We start from the raw sequence: 19,566 nt of genomic DNA on the forward strand, positions 1-19,566 counted from the left end.
AAGCTGAGTTTGTGTTTGGAGCTGGATGGAGGTGGTTTTATGTAGCCCAGGGCATCGTTAGGCAGTGCTGAGAGGTCTGGCGTTCAGATACTCTGGAGGAGGGTTGCACACAGCCTCTATGGACCCCCTGTCATGTCTTGTGAAGTCAGCCTGCCTTCGAGGTGTGTGTGTGTGTGTGTGTGTGTTTGTGTGTGTGTGTTAAGTGTCTACCTCCACCCATTTGCCTTAACGGTGTCTCCTTATGGTGCCTGAACAGAAAGACAGACCCAGGCTATTGTCACTAAGCAAATGTTAGACTGTATTTGTCTACATGACAAAGCATCTTCCTACCCTGTCTCTAATAATTGGTTTGAAAAGACATCTGAGCACAAACCTTTCACTTCTCATGTGAGAAGTTGCAAAATGGAGACTAAAGAAAGGATGGAATAGCGATTAGGACAGGGAGAAGGATGTATGTATGTAGGAACACAGAGAATGAGAGTATTGCCGTGTGGCTATACAGTCCTACTGGTGATCTACACATGTTAGAGATATTTTACACACATCAGCTCTTTTCTGAGAAGAGTTTTTTTTAAAGCTGTTTTGTAAAATAAACAATTCAGTTGAGGTTTGGGTGTTTGCCAGGAGCGAGAGTTAGTTTGGTTGGAGTAGCTTGCTTATTTTTGAAAATGTTCTCTGGTTGTCCTGCAGGGGGATAGATAAGCTAGTCTAGTGAACCGACAGGACATATTATATGTGCCATCCAGGAACTCCTGGTCAGCAGAAAACATCTGTTTTTTACTTGAGGTATTTTCGGTATATTTTGTTGAACTGTGTTGTTGTAGCCTACTACTTGAAGAAACAGAATCAGGTAGCATCATTGAGGTGTGTAGCGGTGGTGCACACCAGTTATAGGGTCTATGCCTAGGATGGAAGCATGCCTAGGATGGAAGCATGCCTAGGATGGAAACATGCCTAGGATGGAAACATGCCTAGGATGGAAACATGCCTAGGATGGAAGCATGCCTAGGATGGAAGCATGTCTTGGATGGAAACATGCCTAGGATGGAAGCATGCCTAGGATGGAAGCATGTATTGTCAGCCTAGTACTTCTGGCCAAGCTCCCTACCATGTACGTGTGTTCCTGTATAGAACATACTACAGTAGATCTAGAGACAGCTCCAGTATAGTTATAGCTTCACTTTACTCTACAGGCTCATCTCAGCATATGTGCCCTGACCCAGATACCACATCCTGTTCTACATACAGCACAGAGGGGGGGAGGGAGGGAGAGTTTGTTTTTCTTTCCTCCTCCTCTCAGAAGGTTCAGTTGAAGTGCAGTGGGATTATGGGAGGGGTCTAAGGTGCTCAGCCGCTTGGCTCTCTTCACCTCTCTTGACCACTGTCTCTCTCTTCTGTCCCTCTTTCTCTCCCTCCTATCGCTGCCCTTTTTCTCTTGGTTGCTTTCCCTCACACCCTCTGTCTTGCTCCATCTCTCTCTGTCTTGCTCTCTTTCCCATCACTACCCATCTCTCCTCTCTCCCTTCATCTCTTGCTCTTTCTCTACCTACCACACCTCTCCCTGCCTCTCTGTGTCTCACTGTATAACTTCTAATCACATTAGGTCTACTTGCGGCAGAGCAGAAGGCTGTACTATCTAGAGGCCTGCTCCCCTAACCTAGCAGAAAGGCTGCTGTTGGTGGCTATCATTCACTGTGATTCAATAGTAGTCAGAAGTTCTTAGTAAAAGCCCTGATACAGACACAGCCTCTCCATCTTTCCACTCTTGTGCTCTCTCTCTTTCTTGTGCTTTCTCTCCTCTCTCCCAGCAGTATCTTGGTTGGCAGAGGTGTTGCATTACTCTCTGCACCCAGTAAGAAAAAGGGTTGCACATCACCCTTATTTGTTCCATTGTGTTATACTATCTGTATGATGTCTGATATCACCTTCTCCCACCATTTCATGAGTTAGAATGGTGATTATAGCATCAGGACAATGAGGAAAGTGGGGCATACGAAGGACAGAGTGAGAGAAGATGTGTGATGAGAGATGAGGTTATGGAGAGTGCAGACTGATGTGAAGGTGAGATAGAGGAGAGAGATGATGTCATATTTCCTTGCCTGAGCAGTTGTAACCCAGAACCCCAACCGCTTCTGTCTGTCAGCTCCTCTCTCTGTCTCTCTCTCTGTCTCTCTCTCTGTCTCTCTCTCTGTCTCTCTCTCGTTCTCTCTCTCTCTCTCGTTCTCTCTCTCTCTCTCTCTCTCTCTCTCTCTCTCTCTCTCTCTCTCTCTCTCTCTCTCTCTCTCTCTCTCTCTCTCTCTCTCTCTCTCTGTCTCGTTCTCTCTCCCCCCTCTCTGAATGATAAAACCAGGCAGGGGAAATGTCATGTCATTCTACCAACAGGAAGACCACATGTTGAGGGAGTATTGTTAAAAATGACACTGAATCGATGTTTTCTCATCGAATGGATGCCTGACATGGTTTATGAGTGAATCCTACACACTGTGTGTGTGATATTGGTTTATTAGGCTCCATTATCTTGTACGATATAGAATGTGCTATTTTAACTGCCATGCTCTTCAACAGTCTCGGTTTGACTGAAAGTCAATAAATTGTGGTATTTACTAGGCTCATAATGTGGTTGAATAAATACCAGCCTGTTCTGTTATTGTTGTTGTCATGATTACAATAAACTTAGTCTGAAGAATGCCAAGAGTGGCAAACAACCATGGAGTGTCATCTCATAAGCCATCATAAACTAAACAAATAGCTTGTTAGGAAGTGTGTGTGTGTGTGTGTGTATGTGTGTATGACTTGTGGTTGGTTGGTTGTTTATTTGTCTTGGGGGCTCCCAGATTAAACTGTTATCAGGTCATCTGGGAGCCATTAACTCAATTAATGGTCTCCCTCATTCGCTCTCCTGCACTCTTTTATAGGATGAAGAGGAGGAGATTAAACTGGAGATTAATATGCTGAAGAAGTACTCCCACCACAGAAACATAGCCACCTACTACGGAGCCTTCATCAAGAAGAGCCCTCCAGGACACGACGACCAGCTATGGGTAAGTTGGTTTACCTCCCGCTTTCCCTCAGCCTCAGGGGTTAAAGTTCTCCGTCACTGCGTCGGATTTACATCATATGGATGACGCAAGAGGTTTAGGTAAAAAAACACACTCCATGCCACACTAACAATAGGTAGAAAGTATTTAGAAATTAAATGTAGATTTTTACCACAGCATTGTTGACACTCATTTCTGATTGGACGGAAGGGCATTCCAGAATGGATATTAACACCAGATAACGGGACAGTTGGAAAAGATATCGGGACAACTTGCAATCATGACACAATATGCGTCTACACATGCAGACCGTGCTCGCTACAAAGTTACAGAAAGCTATCCACACAAACTGAAATTGGATATCTTATCAATGCAGGTCCAACAGGGAAAAAAGGTAGCTCGCTAAACAACCAAAAGTATGTGGATACCTGCTCGTCGAACATCATTCCAAAATCATGGTCATTAATATGGAGTAGGTCCCCCCTTTGCAGCTATAACAGCCTCCACTCTTCTGGGAAGGATTTCCACTAGATGTTGGAGCATTGCTCCGGGGACTTGCTTCCATTCAGCCACAAGAGCATTAGTGAGGTCGGGCACAGCACTGATGTTGGGCTATTAGACCTGGCTCGCAGTAGGCGTTCCAATTCATCCCAGAGTTGTTCGATGGGGTTGCGGTCAGGGTTTTGTGCAGGCCAGTTGATTTTCTTCCACACCAATATCAAAAAATAATTTCTGTATGGACCTCACTTTGTGCACAGGGACATTGTCATGCTGAAACAGGAAAGGGCCTTCCCCAAACTGTTGCCACAAAGTTGGAAGCACAGAATTGTCTAGAATGCCACTATGCTGTAGCATTGAGATTTCCTTTCACTGGAACAAAGGAGCATAGCCCAAACCATGAAAAACAGCCCCAGACCATTATTCCTCCTCTACCAAACTTTACAGTTGGCACTATGCATTTGGGCAGGTAACGCTCTCCTGAATTCCGCCAAAACCAGATTTGTCCGTTGGGCTGGCAGATGGTGAAGTGTGATTCATCACTCCAGAGAACGCATTTCCACTGCTCCAGAGTCCAATGGCGGTGAGCTTTACACCACTCCAGCCGACACTTGGCATTGTGAAAGGGGATCTTAGGCTTGTGTGCGGCTGCTCGGCCATGGAAACCCATTTCATGAAGCTCCTGCCAACAAGTTATTGTGCTTACTTCGAGGCAGTTTGGAACTCCATAGTGAGTGTTGCAACCAAGGGCAGACAATATTTATGCTCTTCAGCACTCGGCAGTCCCATTCTGTCCCACTCGGCAGTCCCATTCTGTGAGCTTGTGTGGCCTACCACTTCGCGGCTGAGCCGTTGTTGCTCCTAGACATTTCCACTTCACAGTAACAGCACTTATAGTTGACCGGGGCAACTCTAGCAGGGCACATTTTTTTATATGGATACCATAGCTGCTACCAACCTAACTCCAACCCACCCATATCCCTCCACAAGTGAGTGGGTAGTGGGTACATGCATACCACAGGAGGTTGGTGGCACCTTATTTGGGGAGGACGGGCTCGTGGCAATGGCTGGAGCGGAATGAGTGGAATGGTATCAAATGCATCAAACGCAGGGTTTCCAGGTGTTTGATGCCGTTCCAAAGGCTCCGTTCCAGACATTATTGTGAACTGTCCTCCCCTCAGCAGCCTCCACTGATGCATACCCTCCACAAACCACCCTTCCTTCTCTCCTCCAATCCTCTAAAGATTGGGTGAAGTTTGAACTCCCCCTTCCTCACCTCCCTTCTCTCAGAGTCAGTCCCTGTGTGTTTGCCTGAAAGTGCTACCTTTGATGGCCCCTGTCAAACTCTGGGTATTTTTGTCTCTCAGAGGTGGAGGTACATCAAGAAACTAAAGGGGGTGAGAGGAGGAGGGATCGAGTAGGGGAGAGAGCTATAATTTGCTATAATTTGCTAGACCAGGGTTACTCCCGGTTTATGGCCAACCATCTATAGTTTTCTTAAAAAGAGAGAGAGAGGGAAGGAAGGAGAGTGAGTGGTTCTCCCAGTAAAGACTCAAGTACCCTGTTTAGTGTTTTCACGGCTGTGACTCTAATCTTTCACATCTACACTGTTAATAATAATGGCTGCATAGTGTGTTTTGTGTGTGCTTGTGTATGTATGCACGTTACTCTATCTCTCTCTCTGTCTCTCTCTTTCTGGGTCTCTCTCTCTCTCTCTCTCTCTCTCTCTCTCTCTCTCTCTCTGGGTCTCTCTCTCTCTCTGGGTCTCTCTCTCTCTCTGGGTCTCTCTCTCTCTCTGGGTCTCTAGCTGGTGATGGAGTTCTGTGGTGCAGGCTCCATCACAGACCTTGTGAAGAACACCAAGGGCAACACACTGAAGGAGGACTGGATCGCCTACATCTCTCGTGAGATCCTCAGGGTGAGTCCACATTTACGGCCTACAAGTTCCCGTGCTGTTGCTTGCTGGGATCTGTAGCTTATTTGAATTTGTTTATGTCGCCTTTATTTTGAAAGGGAGTCATGCTGAGACCAAAGTCTTTTACAGATGAACCTTCTATCAGACATGCATCAATACACATCAATATACACTATACACATCAATATACATGAAAAGTAAAACACAATATAAAACAAACACTTTCTTCAGTAAAAAGTTACTCAATCAGCTGCCTGAATTGCCCTAGAAGCCCCAACTCTTCCTATTTTTGAGCTTTGGAGATTCTACAAGTAAGGTTAAAAAACAATAAATTACTGTTATGACTGTGTCTCTCCTCAGGGGTTGGCTCACCTGCACGCCCACCATGTGATCCACCGTGACATCAAGGGCCAGAACGTGCTGCTGACTGAGAACGCAGAGGTCAAACTAGGTGAGTTCACTGGTCTAAACTGTTTTCAAGTTAGCCTGGTCTTAGCTGGCCTGATTGGAACTGGGACTGCTTTATTACTGGTTTGAACTGGTTTACGCTGGCTTAAACTGCATGGAGCTGGTCTGATATGTGGGGGTTAAACTAGTTTGAACTGGTTCTGACCGGTCTACTCCCCCCTCCTCCAGTGGACTTCGGTGTGAGCGCCCAGCTGGACCGGACAGTGGGTAGGAGGAACACCTTCATTGGTACGCCCTATTGGATGGCGCCCGAGGTCATCGCCTGTGACGAGAACCCAGACGCCACCTATGACTACAGAGTAAGATGCGCTCAATAAAACCATGCTGCTTTCTGTCAGTGTCCAGCGGTGTGTCGAGTTGGTGGATTGATAGCTGTTTGCGTTTGTGCCATTGTATGTGGCTGTGTAGGCTGATGGGACAGTACAGTAGCAGGTTGGGGCTGATGTTGTCAGGACCAGAGAGGGTGGTAATTACCATCCTATAGACGTATGCATGCATAGATTTACGCACACACACACACATTCACACACACACACACACACACACACACACACACACACACACACACAATGGTAGCTGTGTCCATATCTTTCATAGTGTTTTCTCCTGCAGAGTGACTTGTGGTCCACTGGAATCACAGCTATAGAGATGGCTGAGGGAGCTCCTCGTAAGTACAGCCATTCTTTTACTATTGGACTTCTACACCACTATTTGTCCCAGATGGCAAACCTGGTTGAAATTATGTTTGTTTTCCTCTGTCTGACCTGTGTTTGGTCTTGTCTTCCAGCGCTGTGCGATATGCATCCAATGAGAGCTCTCTTCCTCATCCCCAGAAACCCTCCTCCTCGACTCAAGTCAAAGAAATGGTGTGTGACTAATCTCTGCTGTTATGATTTCAGACATTTAAACCACCATTTTACAATCCCACTGTGAACAATGACACTGGTGAAACTCCTTCATTCCCGAGTAGCACAGCAGTCTAAGTCACTACATTTCAGTGCTAGTGGCGTCACTACAGACCCTGGTTCGAACCTGGGCTGTATCACAACCGGCTGTGAATGGGGGTCCCATAGGGCGTCGCACAATTGGACCAGCATCGTCTGGGTTAGGGGAGGGGGTAGGCCGTCATTGTAAAATAAGAATTTGTTCTTAACTGACTTGTCTAGTTAAATAAAGATGAAATAAAAAAATAGCTCAGCTGATATCCCCTGGTAGATATAGCATAAGCTCATAAAAGTAACAAATGCCTCCTCTCCTCAGGTCTAAGAAGTTTTGCAGCTTCATCGAGGGCTCCCTGGTGAAGAACTACACTCAGCGCCCCCCCACCGACCAGCTGCTGAAACACCCCTTCATCAGAGACCAGCCCAACGAGAGGCAGGTCCGCATCCAGCTCAAAGACCACATCGACCGCACCAAGAAGAAGAGGGGGGAGAAGGGTGAGCCTTAGACATACTAATGCACACACACTTCTCCAAAACCTCTTCTTCACAATACTTTTTTAAACTTAAACATTCTCACCGTTCCTCTCTTCTCTAGATGAAACCGAGTATGAGTACAGCGGGAGTGAGGAAGAGGAGGAGGAAGCTCAGGAGCAGGAGGGGGAGCCCAGGTAACTAACCCACATGTACCTATGGCAAAAACTAGCCAACATATTAATAGTAAATGTGTTAGCTAGTGTGTCTGTTTGGTCCATAGCTCCATCGTGCTCCATACTAATGTATGTCTTTGTCCTGTAGCTCCATAGTGAACCAACCAGGGGAGTCAACCCTGCGTAGGGATTTCATCCGTCTGCAGCAAGAGAACAAGGAGCGCTCAGAGGCCCTGCGCAGACAGCAGCTCTTGCAGGAGCAGCAGCTCCGGGAGCAGGAGGAGTACAAGCGCCAACTACTGGCAGAGAGGCAGAAACGCATCGAGCAGCAGAAGGAGCAGAGGAGGAGGCTGGAGGAGGTATGAAAGAGAGTGTGTGTGTCTAAGATGGTTTGTGTGTGTTTTCTCTCTCTGTCTAATGGTGTGTGTTTGATCCTTTTACTCTGCAGCTTGCACCCATAAATGATGTATGTGTGCATAACATGTTTTTGTGTGTGTGCTAAAGCAGTCAATACACTCCTCACAGATGTCTCCCCCCTCTGTGTTGTGTTTATAGTAATGTGTAGTGATTAGTGTATTTGTGTGCAGCCTTTGGCCCTCTGGGCTGTGTTTCCTAATTGGCCTTTATCTCTCTGAGGAAGACCACAGGGCTCTGTCTGTCTTTATTTTATCCTCTCTGGGAGGCTGGGTCAGAAAGACTTCTTCCTCAGTCATTAGCTACTAGAACCTGAGAGAGAGCTTCCGGTTGTTTTAGTCTGCAGAAAACGGCACAGGCAATTCCCTGACCCATGCCTTATATGCAGTAGTCCCCATGATATTACCATGTCTAAGTTATCTGGTTGGAACCTCTTTAAAGACACATGACCTGTACAATTGAGTCAGAAAATATAACAGCCGAGTGCTCCTCCAGTGTAGAATAGTTCAAAATCACACATTTTCCCATAGTTTCCCCCATACAGTATCCCATACACAAGGGTTAAAGTTCTCCGTCACTTCGACGGATTTCCGTCATATGATCATTTATTAAAACATTTTGTTTGTTACATTTTTTTTGTTTGATTTTCAATTGGTCAAACTCAGTTTAATACATGTACAAAAGGATCCTCTTTCCCTAAAAGAAGGGCATGATTTTTTTTTACATGAAATGGGAGTGTAACTTCGCCCCACAGACAGTCATGTGACCGACTTTTCAATCATCGACTTGTTTCAGTCATCGACTTGTTTCAGTCATTTTTTTTGCTTTAACCTCTGCATACACTTTCCTACAGTTTCAGGGTTTTTTCTGATTAATGAGAAAATGCATTAATGAATCATATTATACTGTATGGTCAGGGAATCCTCTTGGGCGAGTTGACCAAGGGGCATGAGAAATATATGGCATAGTCCATGTTTAAAGGTTAAATACGGAGACATGCTTTTTCATGATGCAGCCAGGGACCACCACAGGGTACTTAATGGAACTAGGGACCACATCTAGTGCAGGTCTTATTCTACTTAAGTGATAATGCCAGAGAAGCCAGTGTTTGGAGGAAATATTGGCATGGGTGTTGTTAGGCCCGTGCCAATATATCCTCCAAACACCGGCTTCGAGGGCATTATCACTTTTATACAACAGGTTACCAACATATTCAAATAATGTTTGACATATTTTCATTAACAACATTTGTTTGATCAATTTATTCATACTTTTTCATCCTTCCAGAAGATATAACCCCGACACAAATCTAGGGTTGCTAGAGACGCGTTCCTGTCATTGTCTTTTTGTTCTCGATTTATGGACGCGACCCAGTCGTTCGTTCTAAACGTTTCATTGCCATGCTGGCTGGTAACGTTCTTATCCCTTGCTTGCTAGCTAGCCAACTACAGCTAACTTACAGTTGTGTCAAAATGTGCAGCCAGCATAACAGCAAAGTAGCTGCTTTTGCATTTGTTTAAGCTGTTTTCTAGTGACATTTATTTGGCTACATCCATAACAATAAGTTGATGAGGCGCGACTTCGCCTGGCATTGAAAATGTACTCACTCGTCAGAACACTGTTGTTTAGAGGAGCTAGCCAACAAAATAGCTACAGTAACACAATCACTTCAAACTGAAGCTGGAAAGACTGCAAATTAGCTGGCTGGGTTGATGAGACAGTGGATTACGCAGTCAGATGGAACAGAGTAAATAGGCATTTTGACGTCATAGATTTAGCCAGTAGTAACTTGTGGAATAGACACCGGCTGGAATGCGGTTTTAACCAATCAGCATTCAAGATTAGACCCACCCATTTTATAATGGTGTAGAGCTACTTACTGTATTCATAGAGATGGCTGCAATAAATCAACACTATTTAACCAACTGAGAAGCCTGCCAGTATTACTGAAGTGGTGATGGTAAGCTTACAGGTAAAACATGGCACATACGTAGTGTAGTCCACCAACCGTGAACCCTGGGAAGTGAGACTAGCATCTCACATGCTCACAATAAGAAATTACTAGCTTATCTCATAAAGGCCAGATATGGTGACCAGAAACAAGAGAGCTAGCTAGCTCGGAGTGTTAATGCATAGTGATGTCTGCTCCTGACGCCTGCGCTGTCGCCCCCTATGGTCGTCCACAGCAACAACGTCGTGAGCGGGAGATGAGGAGGCAGCAGGAGCGCGAGCAGCGTCGCCGGGAGCAGGATGACAAGAGGCGCATGGAAGAGGTTGAACGCCGGCGTAAAGAGGAGGAGGAGCGCAGGAGGGCTGAGGAGGAGAAAAGGAGGGCTGATCGGGAGCAGGTAGGAGAACTCTCTATCAACAACAGTTTCTTTCATGATACTTGTAGTCTACCCCTGACACTTGCTGTGTGTGTGGTTTGATTGACAGGAGTACATCCGTCGCCAGCTGGAGGAGGAGCAGAGGCACCTGGAGATCCTGCAGCAGCAGCTGCTCCATGAACAGGCCATGCTACTGGTGAGACCGAACTCTGTAAGCCTATCTATCTTCTTCTATCCATCTGTATATCTCCCATTATCCATCTGTTGTTTTAGCATTTTATACAGTACCAGTCAAAAGTTTAGATCACCTACTCATTCAAGAGTTTTTCTTAATTTTATTTGTAGAATAATAGTGAATACATCACAACTATGAAATAACACATATGGAATCATGTAATAACTAAAAAAGTGTTAAACCATATATATTTATATATTTTATATTTGAGATTCTTCAAAGTAGCCTCGATGACAGCTTTGCACACGCTTGGCAGTCTGTCAAACAGCTTCACCTGGAATGCTTTTCCAACACTCTTGAAGGAGTTCCCATATATGCTGAGCACTTGTTGACTGTTTTTCCTTCACTCTGTGGTCCAACTCATCCCAAACCATCTCAATTGGGTTGAGGTCAGGTGATTGTGGAGGCCAGGTCATCTGATGCAGCACTCCATCACTCTCCTTCTTGGTCAAATAGCCCTTACACCGCCTGGAGGTGTGTTGGGTCATTGTCCTGTTAAAAAACAAATTATAGTCCCACTAAGCCCAAACCAGATGGGATGGCGTATTACTGCAGGATGCTGTGGTAGCCATGCTGGTTAAGTGTGCCTTGAATTCTAAATAAATCAGTGTCACCAGCAAAGCACCCCACACCATTACACCACCTCCTCCATGCTTCACAGTGTGAACCACACATGCAGAGATAATCCGTTCACCTACTCTGCGTCTCACAAAGACACAGCGATTGGAACCAAAAATCTCAAATTTGGACTGATCATTCCAAGGACAGATTTCCACCGGTCTAATGTCCATTGCTCGTGTTTCTTGGCCCAAGCAAGTCTCTTCTTATTGCTGTCCTTTAGTAGTGGTTTCTTTGCAGCAATTCAACCATGAAGGCCTGATTCATGCAGCGTCCTCTGAACAGTTAATGTTGAGATGTGTCTGTTACGTGAACTCTGTAATGAACTTATCCTCTGCAGCAGAGGTAACTCTTGGTCTTCCTTTCCTGTGGCAGTCCTCATGAGAGCCAGTTTCATCATTACTCTTGATGGATTTTGCGACTGCACTTGAAGAAACTTTCAAAGTTCTTGAAAGTTTCCTGATTGACTGACCTTCATGTCTTAAGGTAATGATGGACTGTCGTTTCTCTTTGCTTATTTGAGCTGTTCTTGCCATAATATGGACTTAGCCCTATTTGGTAAAAGACTATCTTCTGTTTACCACCCCTACCTTGTCACAACACAACTGATTGACTCAATAAGGAAAGAAATTCCCCAAATAACTTTTAACAAGGCACACCTGTTAATTGAAATGCATTCCAGGTGACTACCTCATGAAGATGGTTGAGAGAATGCCAAGTGTGTGCAAAGCTGTCATCAAGGCAAAGGGTGGCTACTTTGAAGAATCTGTTTTGTTTTACCACTTTTTTGGTTACTACATGATTCCATATGTGTTATTTCATAGTTTTGATGTCTTCACTATTATGCTACAGTGTAGAAAACCCTTGAATGAGTAGGTGTGTCCAAACTTTGGACTGTTACTGTATATCTCCCATTATCCATCTGTTATTCTAGCTTTCTAAGTCAGTGGTTTGCAGTCTATGGGTTTTGTTCTGTAGTAGGGTGTTGAAAAATAGATTTATTGTCACACCCTACTCTTAATATCTAGTTAGAGTATATCACAGTATATCTGAATGGAGCCAACTATTGAGGTTGGAGTTATTCATTCTCTGGGCAAAGTTGGGGAAGCCAGAATGTTTATTACAGTCCTTAATTGAGGATGTCACCAGGATGTGGGAGTGTCCTACCAACAGGAAGATAAGGTTTTCATTGTTTCTCTACCAATGTTCCTAACTCTGCTGAGATGGTGTGTTGTTAGCGGATCTGCGTGGCAACGTGTTAACACTGTGTATGTTGTTGAAGGCCTCTGTTCCTCCAGGGGTTTGACGAGGACATTAGATAATGTGAGGATATGATCACCCACATCCCTTCAACTTCACACCACCATTGCTTGTCATCGTTTCTCTCTCTCAACCAATGTCTTACTGTCTCCCTCATGTCTTCTTAAGCATCATCAGCTTTTAGCTCAGTCATTTTTACTTTTTACATTTTTAAACCAATATTTGGCCTATATTGTAATAGTAAACATTTTCGAAGCATTTAAACACTTAGGATAATTGGGTCCCAGTGAAAATACAAACCCACTCAACATTTCCCTCATTACATGGATATAGCTTGTACCATAAAGACACCAGCCCTTATTTATACAGAACTACTTCAAATGGAACAGCACACACCATGCTTCAATGGGGTGGCCAAGTTTAGATGATGATGCACCACCACACCTCCTTGCACTCAGTAGAACAAGTGTTGGGAGCTGGAGAAGCAGCGAAAGGCCATGAAGCAGCTATAGCAGGAGCAGACCTACCTACTGATCCTCCAACAGCAGCCAAAACTCCTGCAGCCAGCCACCAACAGGTCTCAGTATCCACAACTACTATTGATCCAGGAGAGGACCATGTCCCCACAGCAACTGACCCAAGAGAGGACCATGTCCCCACAACAACTATTGATCCAAGAGAGGACTGTGTCCCCACAACAACTATTGATCCAAGAGAGGACAAATTCCCCATAACAACTATTGATCCAATAGAGGACCATGTCCCCATAGCTGTTGATCCAGGAGAGGACCAAGTCCCCACAGCAACTGACCCCTGACCCCAAAGGCCCCCATGCCTGGGCCAATTGGAGAGGTGAACCCAAGCTTCATTGCCATGACGCTACTGTCGATTGCTGCTTATGCTGCTGCTGTAGTTATAAACTGCTGTAAGGTGTGCATTTTTATGTGGGGTCTGTGGCTTGACTTCTGGTGTGAGGTACTTTCACTGTAGTGGTCATGTTACTATTCCTGCTCAGGATGAGGCCTCTAAAGAAACTACAGATACAGCCCTGGGAAAATGCATGTCCAAGCTACCTACCCATATCCTTTCTACATTCAGATGGCAATATATTAGCGTTTCACCAATCTGTCCAATCAAGTGTACATGGAAGTGTCCTTGTTTGGGTTTTGTTGTCAAATGGAGACCCCTGTTGTCAGATGGAAATACAGCACCTTGGAAAAATGAAAACTCTTCTTTATGTTTGTCTCTTCTCCAAACTAAATTATTATGAACATAAAACATTAAACGCCCAGTGTAGTCAAAAACGTGATTGTCCTGTGTTTTATATATTTCCACACTGGTTGGAATAATACTGTGAAATTGTGAAAATTATGATAATGCCCTTTAGTATAACAGGTCATTCAAAAGACCACCTGAAATCTCTTACTTCTGACCCTCCCACTGCTGCTGTGGCTCGATCCTCTTTGTCATGATGATGGTTAATGAATTTGTCCCTCTCTCTCTTTCCCTCCAGGCTGATGAGAGGTACCGTAAGAACATCCAAGGTTCTCCTCAGGCCGCCCAGGTTAAGGTTCAGCCCCCGGTTCCTCCCCGCGCCGCCGAGACCATCGCCAATGGAAACACCCCCATTGCTGTCCAGCCTGCCATGCAAAGGCCCATGGAACCCCAGGTAACCACAACAACCAAGATGGCCGATCGCCAGTTGCTTATTCCTCCTCTCGTTACTCTTCCCTTTTCCGTAGCTCTACTTTTTCCAATCACTTCTTCCTTCCAGGTAGTTCTAACAGGGTGGTCTCTCTCTCGCTCTCTCTCCGGGTTGTGTATCTGCAGTAGTGGTGTCTTACTAGCTACCGTAGATTTTTGTTCTTGTGTTTACTATCTCTTCCCCCTCGCTAACTCTCTTCTAGCCTCTGTTCTAGCTGAATTCTTTCACAGTGTGGAGAAATGTGGGTGTTGTTCTCTGTCCCTTACTGATGACATAGTTGACCTTTTCTAGTCCCTTAATAGGTAACTCCATCGTCTTTGATACTTCCCTGGGTGACAGCCTATCCTCCACCACTGTGTTATTACGAGGTCCAAGCTGCTTGCTTCTATTCTGGCCACTCATTGCTCAATATCAGCTTTACCCACTCGCTCTACCTCTGACTGCTTCCTCTATTGTGTGAGTGTGTGTGTACATTGCCAGGTTGGTGACTCCTTTTATAAAGGTAGAGCTGTTACATCTTGACTGTGTGCTAAACACCACAAACACATCCATAATTCATCTTTCTGATTTCACAGTGACTCAGTATATTACTAATATCATCTGCTCAGAGACTCAACCAACCCAGCGTGAATACAGTCATTAATGTCACAGGGCACCATTCAGGGAAACATTCTGTTTTTGGACAATGTCATGGTAATTAGATGTAACAGTGTGGAATTTGGTGATGATGATGATGTAATTGATTGCTAAATGATTTAGCAGAGGCATTAAATGCATTAGTCACTTTTCTCTCGTTAGTGACACGTCATTAGAGACAGATATGAGGCGTGTTGGGCTTGTTGCAGAAAAGTCATTTGTTGAGTGATAAATGTTTTTGGTGTTTCCTGTCTGAGCGCTTCTCAGTGCATATTTGAAATCAATTGGAAAGGGAATAAATTCAGTTATAAACCTAGTATGGCTATGTCCCTATTCCTTCATCTCCTCTTAGTTACTTGGACCAGAAAAAGTATCCTTGAATGTGCGCATGCCGTTATTTGAGTGTTTGTGTCTAACTGTCTATGCATGATGCTACAGTAGCTGATCTGTGTATGCCTTGTTTATGTGATCCATGCTCATTCTCACACCTGGTGTTGGGACTGAATCGTCATGAGCATTAAAACGGGTGGAGCAGTCATTGGCTGTCTGTGATATGAAACAATCAAATGGTTCATCTGACTTCCTAAGACTTCCCATTGGTCTCAAGACAACTCCGCCCATTGTGATGCTTCCTGAAGCTTCAGTATCCAATCACTGTCTGCTGCTTGGGTTTGTGGTCTTGTTCTCTTGTCTTCCTCCTCCTCCCCCAAACCTCCCCACTCCTCCCAATGTGTCCTCCCCCTCTGACACCACCCGTTTGTCTCTGTCTCTGGAAGGTCCAGTGGTCCCACCAGGCCGCTCCCCCCGTCGTCTCATGCTCCCATTCCTTCAGTGAGCCCATCGTCCCTAGCTTTGCACACCTCCACCTGTGCTCTCAGGAGCAACACCATCACCCTGCACCATCATCACCCGCACGCACTGACCCGCAGTCCTACCCCCAGCCCAAGGCCCTGCCCCTTGACAAGGCCCCCACAGACGACACCCCTCCCAGGGTAAGATAGGCTCATCCTCTGGCAAAGTCGGGTAAACTGGTAGTCATTAGACGGCTTTGCTAGGAAGTCTGAACTGTAGACCAGTATACTAGTAGTCACTAGATGCTGGATAGGACAACATTGGAGTGAGTGAGCAGAGTGATATTTGTCTTAGTAACAGTTCTAAGATGGAGCGACCTCCTCCTCACCCTAGCCTGCTGAGAGGATTCAGAGAGAGCAGAACGTTATGAAAGGATTAGAGGCTCGTTCTCTATCCCCCCTCTGTCTCTCCTCTCAGAACCCTCCCTCGTTCAGCCTCCCAGACCTCCATAGCAGACTGATGTAAAAATACTAGAGAAAGAAAGGTGCAGCAGCAATCACTCGACAGCTGAGTGCTTTTGCATCTCAGCATATTAGAGATGCTCCCAAATCAATGGGACGCTGGAGGCTGTCACAAATAAAGTGTAGGATTCAGACTGTTAGAAACGTTCTCCAAGGAAAATATTCCTCATGTTGAAATTGTGACCTTTTTTTTTGCTCTCCATCTGCACAAATTAGAGGTGGTATTATTGTCCTCTCTTCACATAGGGCCTAACTATCAAACATCACTTCCTCTTCTTTGGTGAGGTATGAGTATGCCATTTCCTGTTCTGCCCCCTCCTTCCTGTGTAAGCCTTTGGTAGTGTCTCATATCAATGTCAGTGTTAGTTAGCGTTCCATCTGAATGGAGTGGCTTTGTTCCGCCCTGCTTTGCTTTGGATGCTGCCCCCTGTTCCTTCGTAAGCTGTTCTCCCTCCTGTCCCCTGGAAACTACTAAAGAGAAATGCTGAAATCTATAATATAACTTTAAAGCTGTTTTTGTGTTAAGCCACCCCCCTGAAAGAGAGTTAGGTCTGACACAGCAAAAGACAGTATTATATCCACACGTTTCCCTTATCAACCCCTGTGTGGGTGCGCAGCTACCCGGGACTGCCGCGCAGAAGAAATATTAGCGCGCGCAGAGAAGCACATCGGACTAGGATTCTATTGCATTGACAGGCATGGCTCTACACAAACCTGTGCACCATAACCAATCAGAGCTGCAGTAGGCCGATATGCAAAAATACCATTGCCATATATGGATATGTGCCATTCACTTTTAACTGGACTGTTTTTACAGCATGGGCAGTTGTGAGTAGATGTGTAGCGACATGTGCACATTTGTACATTTGTTCATATCCTTAGTGAGTTATTAGCCCAGTTATAGATCATTTGTTCATATCCTTAGTGAGTTATTAGCCCAGTTATAGATCATTTGTTCATATCCTTAGTGCGTTATTAGCCCAGTTATAGATCATTTGTTCATATCCTTAGTGAGTTATTAGCCCAGTTATAGATCATTTGTTCACATCCTTAGTGAGTTATTAGCCCAGTTATAGATCATTTGTTCATATCCTTAGTGAGTTATTAGCCCAGTTATAGATCATTTGTTCATATCCTTAGTGAGTTATTAGCCCAGTTATAGATCATTTGTTCATATCCTTAGTGAGTTATTAGCCCAGTTATAGATCATTTGTTCATATCCTTAGTGAGTTATTAGCCCAGTTATAGATCATTTGTTCATATCCTTAGTGAGTTATTAGCCCAGTTATAGATCATTTGTTCATATCCTTAGTGAGTTATTAGCCCAGTTATAGATCATTTGTTCATATCCTTAGTGAATTATTAGCCCAGTTATAGATCATTTGTAGTCAGCAATGCGGGAGTGATTACTTCCTACAAGAGCACAAAACGTGTGCATTTCTAGACGTCTTTGAAAAGCAAGTTAGCTAAAGCTCAATTTTCTGTCTTAAAGTGGGCAGTGTTGTATTTTGAGACAGGCCTGAATAAGCTAAATAGCCAATAGGCAGAGGGTTGCATAATTTGTCTGATTCTCTGAAATAATGGTATGGGATTAATTATGAGTTTTATTTAGTAAAATGGTTTCTTGCATCAAACAACACAACAACATTTTCAGTCACCTCCTTGTGTGAAGGACAATGTCAAGCCCTGCATGTTTTTTCAAAGGTCTCATGGAATGTAGGCCTACATTGAACACCACACATTGGCTGCTACTGTAGGCTGAATGATAGAACAGCAATTTCCATGTAAAAATGTTATGGGATACATTGTCTCCATTGTTTTTAATGGTAAGCCACTCTGTGGTAGGCCTACGTTATGATCAAATAGCCACAGTAGCCTACTTGACCACTGTTAAAATGAACTTAAAGCAGGTACAGCCTTAGTGTTCACAGTAAAAGCACGCACAGAATTTTCTGCGCTCAGCAGACCTGAAATTTGCTCAGTGATGAAAAACATTTGAGGGAAGATTGTTGTGGATATAATGCTGTTTTTTGCTGTGTCAGACCGAACTCACTTTCAGTGGTTTGGCTTTACGCAGTGTGAGTATACAGGGACATAGTTTGGGGACTTTCTAGGGACATCTTAACAGTGTGTGTCTAGCTTTTGTGCTCCTGGCACCCCTATGTCACACACTCTTGCACACATACACCCTCCGAGAGTGTGTATGTGCCCGTAGAGTGTGTTTGTGAGCAGGCATCTGTATGTGTGGAAGGTTCCTGTGAGGACAACGTCCAGGTCTCCAGTACTGTCACGCAGGGACTCTCCTCTACATGGCAACTCCAATGCCACGCCTAACAACCCGGCGGGCCAGAGGAACGCCTGCAGGTACCTTTTCACATCCCTCCATTTATCTTTTTCTCTGTCTCGTTTTCTTTTTCTCTCTTTCGATCGATCCTTTTTGCTTTATTTTGTTGTCGCTCTGTCCCTCCGTCTATCCCTCTGTTCACCACTCCACCATCTCCACTTCTATTCGGGTTGTTAGTACTGGGCGGCAGGTAGTCTAGTGGTTAAGAGCTTTAGGCCAGTAACCGAGAGGTTGCTGGTTCGAATCCCTGAGCGGGCCCCGGTGTAATAATCTTCTGTTCTGCCCTTGAGCAAGGCAGATTTATGATTTATGTAACATATCCTTGTTTCCTATGTGTGTGTGCACTGTCACACACACTCTTCCCTTCTTAGCATGTCTCTATAATGCTGAGCTTCATCTCCTTTCAGACTGTGCATGTCTGTGTCTATGGAAATGTATGTGTGTTTCTTTATGGGTCTGTCTATTAATAAATACTGTATGTATTTGTATACATGTCTATATGTAAAGAATGTGTGTGTGTATGTAAAGTATTAGATAGGTACACCCATCTAGTATTGGATTGGACCTCCCTTTGCCCCCAGAACAGTCTGAATTCTTCGGGGCATGGAAACATTGCGGTATTGGTATCAAGGGACCTAACGTGTGCCAAGAAAACATTGCCCACACCAATGACACCAGCTAATACCGTTGACACCTGTCAGGATGGGGCCATGTTCTCCTGACTATCATCAGCATGACTCAACAGGAACCAGGATTTGTTGGACCAGGCAATGTTTTTCCACTCCTCAATTGTTGAGTGTTGGTGATTGCATGCCCACTGGAGTCACTTCTTCTTGTTTTTAGCTGATAGGAGTGAACCCTGTGTGGTCGTCTGCTGCAATAGCCCATCCATGACAAAGACTGATGAGTTGTGCGTTCCGAGATGATGTTCTGCGTACCACTATTGTACTGCGCCGTTATTTGCCTGTTTGTGGCCCACCTGTTAGATTGCACGACTGCCATTCTCTTTCGACCTCTCAACAAGCTGTTTTCACCAACAGGACTGCTGCTGACTGGATGTTTTTTGTTTGTCACACCATTCTCTGTAAACCCTAGACACTGTCGTGCGTGAAAAGCCCAGGAAGCCAGCTGTTACTGAGATACTGGAACTGGCGCGCCTGTCCCCGATCATACCACACTCAGTCACTTAGGTCACTCATTTTGCCCA

General features: G+C 44.8%; 1 protein-coding gene across 13 annotated transcripts in view; it reads left to right on the forward strand.

The window, feature by feature from the left end:
* The window catches only part of LOC110501750 (mitogen-activated protein kinase kinase kinase kinase 4), a 97,184-nt gene that overhangs the window by 55,906 nt on the left and 21,712 nt on the right, over positions 1-19,566 (forward strand). For 3 of the 13 annotated variants that reach the window (XM_021579508.3, XM_090215920.1, XM_090215922.1), the window contains exons 4-17: positions 2,916-3,041; positions 5,344-5,454; positions 5,812-5,902; positions 6,088-6,218; positions 6,532-6,586; positions 6,707-6,785; positions 7,180-7,355; positions 7,456-7,528; positions 7,656-7,866; positions 10,108-10,269; positions 10,358-10,444; positions 13,875-14,030; positions 15,479-15,694; positions 18,267-18,379. In XM_021579508.3, coding sequence (XP_021435183.2) covers positions 2,916-3,041; positions 5,344-5,454; positions 5,812-5,902; positions 6,088-6,218; positions 6,532-6,586; positions 6,707-6,785; positions 7,180-7,355; positions 7,456-7,528; positions 7,656-7,866; positions 10,108-10,269; positions 10,358-10,444; positions 13,875-14,030; positions 15,479-15,694; positions 18,267-18,379 — 1,787 coding nt within the window. Of the gene's footprint in view, positions 1-2,915; positions 3,042-5,343; positions 5,455-5,811; positions 5,903-6,087; positions 6,219-6,531; positions 6,587-6,706; positions 6,786-7,179; positions 7,356-7,455; positions 7,529-7,655; positions 7,867-10,107; positions 10,270-10,357; positions 10,460-13,874; positions 14,031-15,478; positions 15,695-18,266; positions 18,380-19,566 lie in introns of all 13 variants that reach the window. The other 10 variants (XM_021579507.3, XM_036959110.2, XM_021579513.3 and 7 more) reach the window with 5 other exon arrangements.

The sequence above is a fragment of the Oncorhynchus mykiss genome, chromosome 22, assembly GCF_057628025.1.
Source record: "Oncorhynchus mykiss isolate SJ-2025 chromosome 22, ASM5762802v1, whole genome shotgun sequence".
In the NCBI taxonomy this organism is placed as follows: domain Eukaryota; kingdom Metazoa; phylum Chordata; class Actinopteri; order Salmoniformes; family Salmonidae; genus Oncorhynchus; species Oncorhynchus mykiss.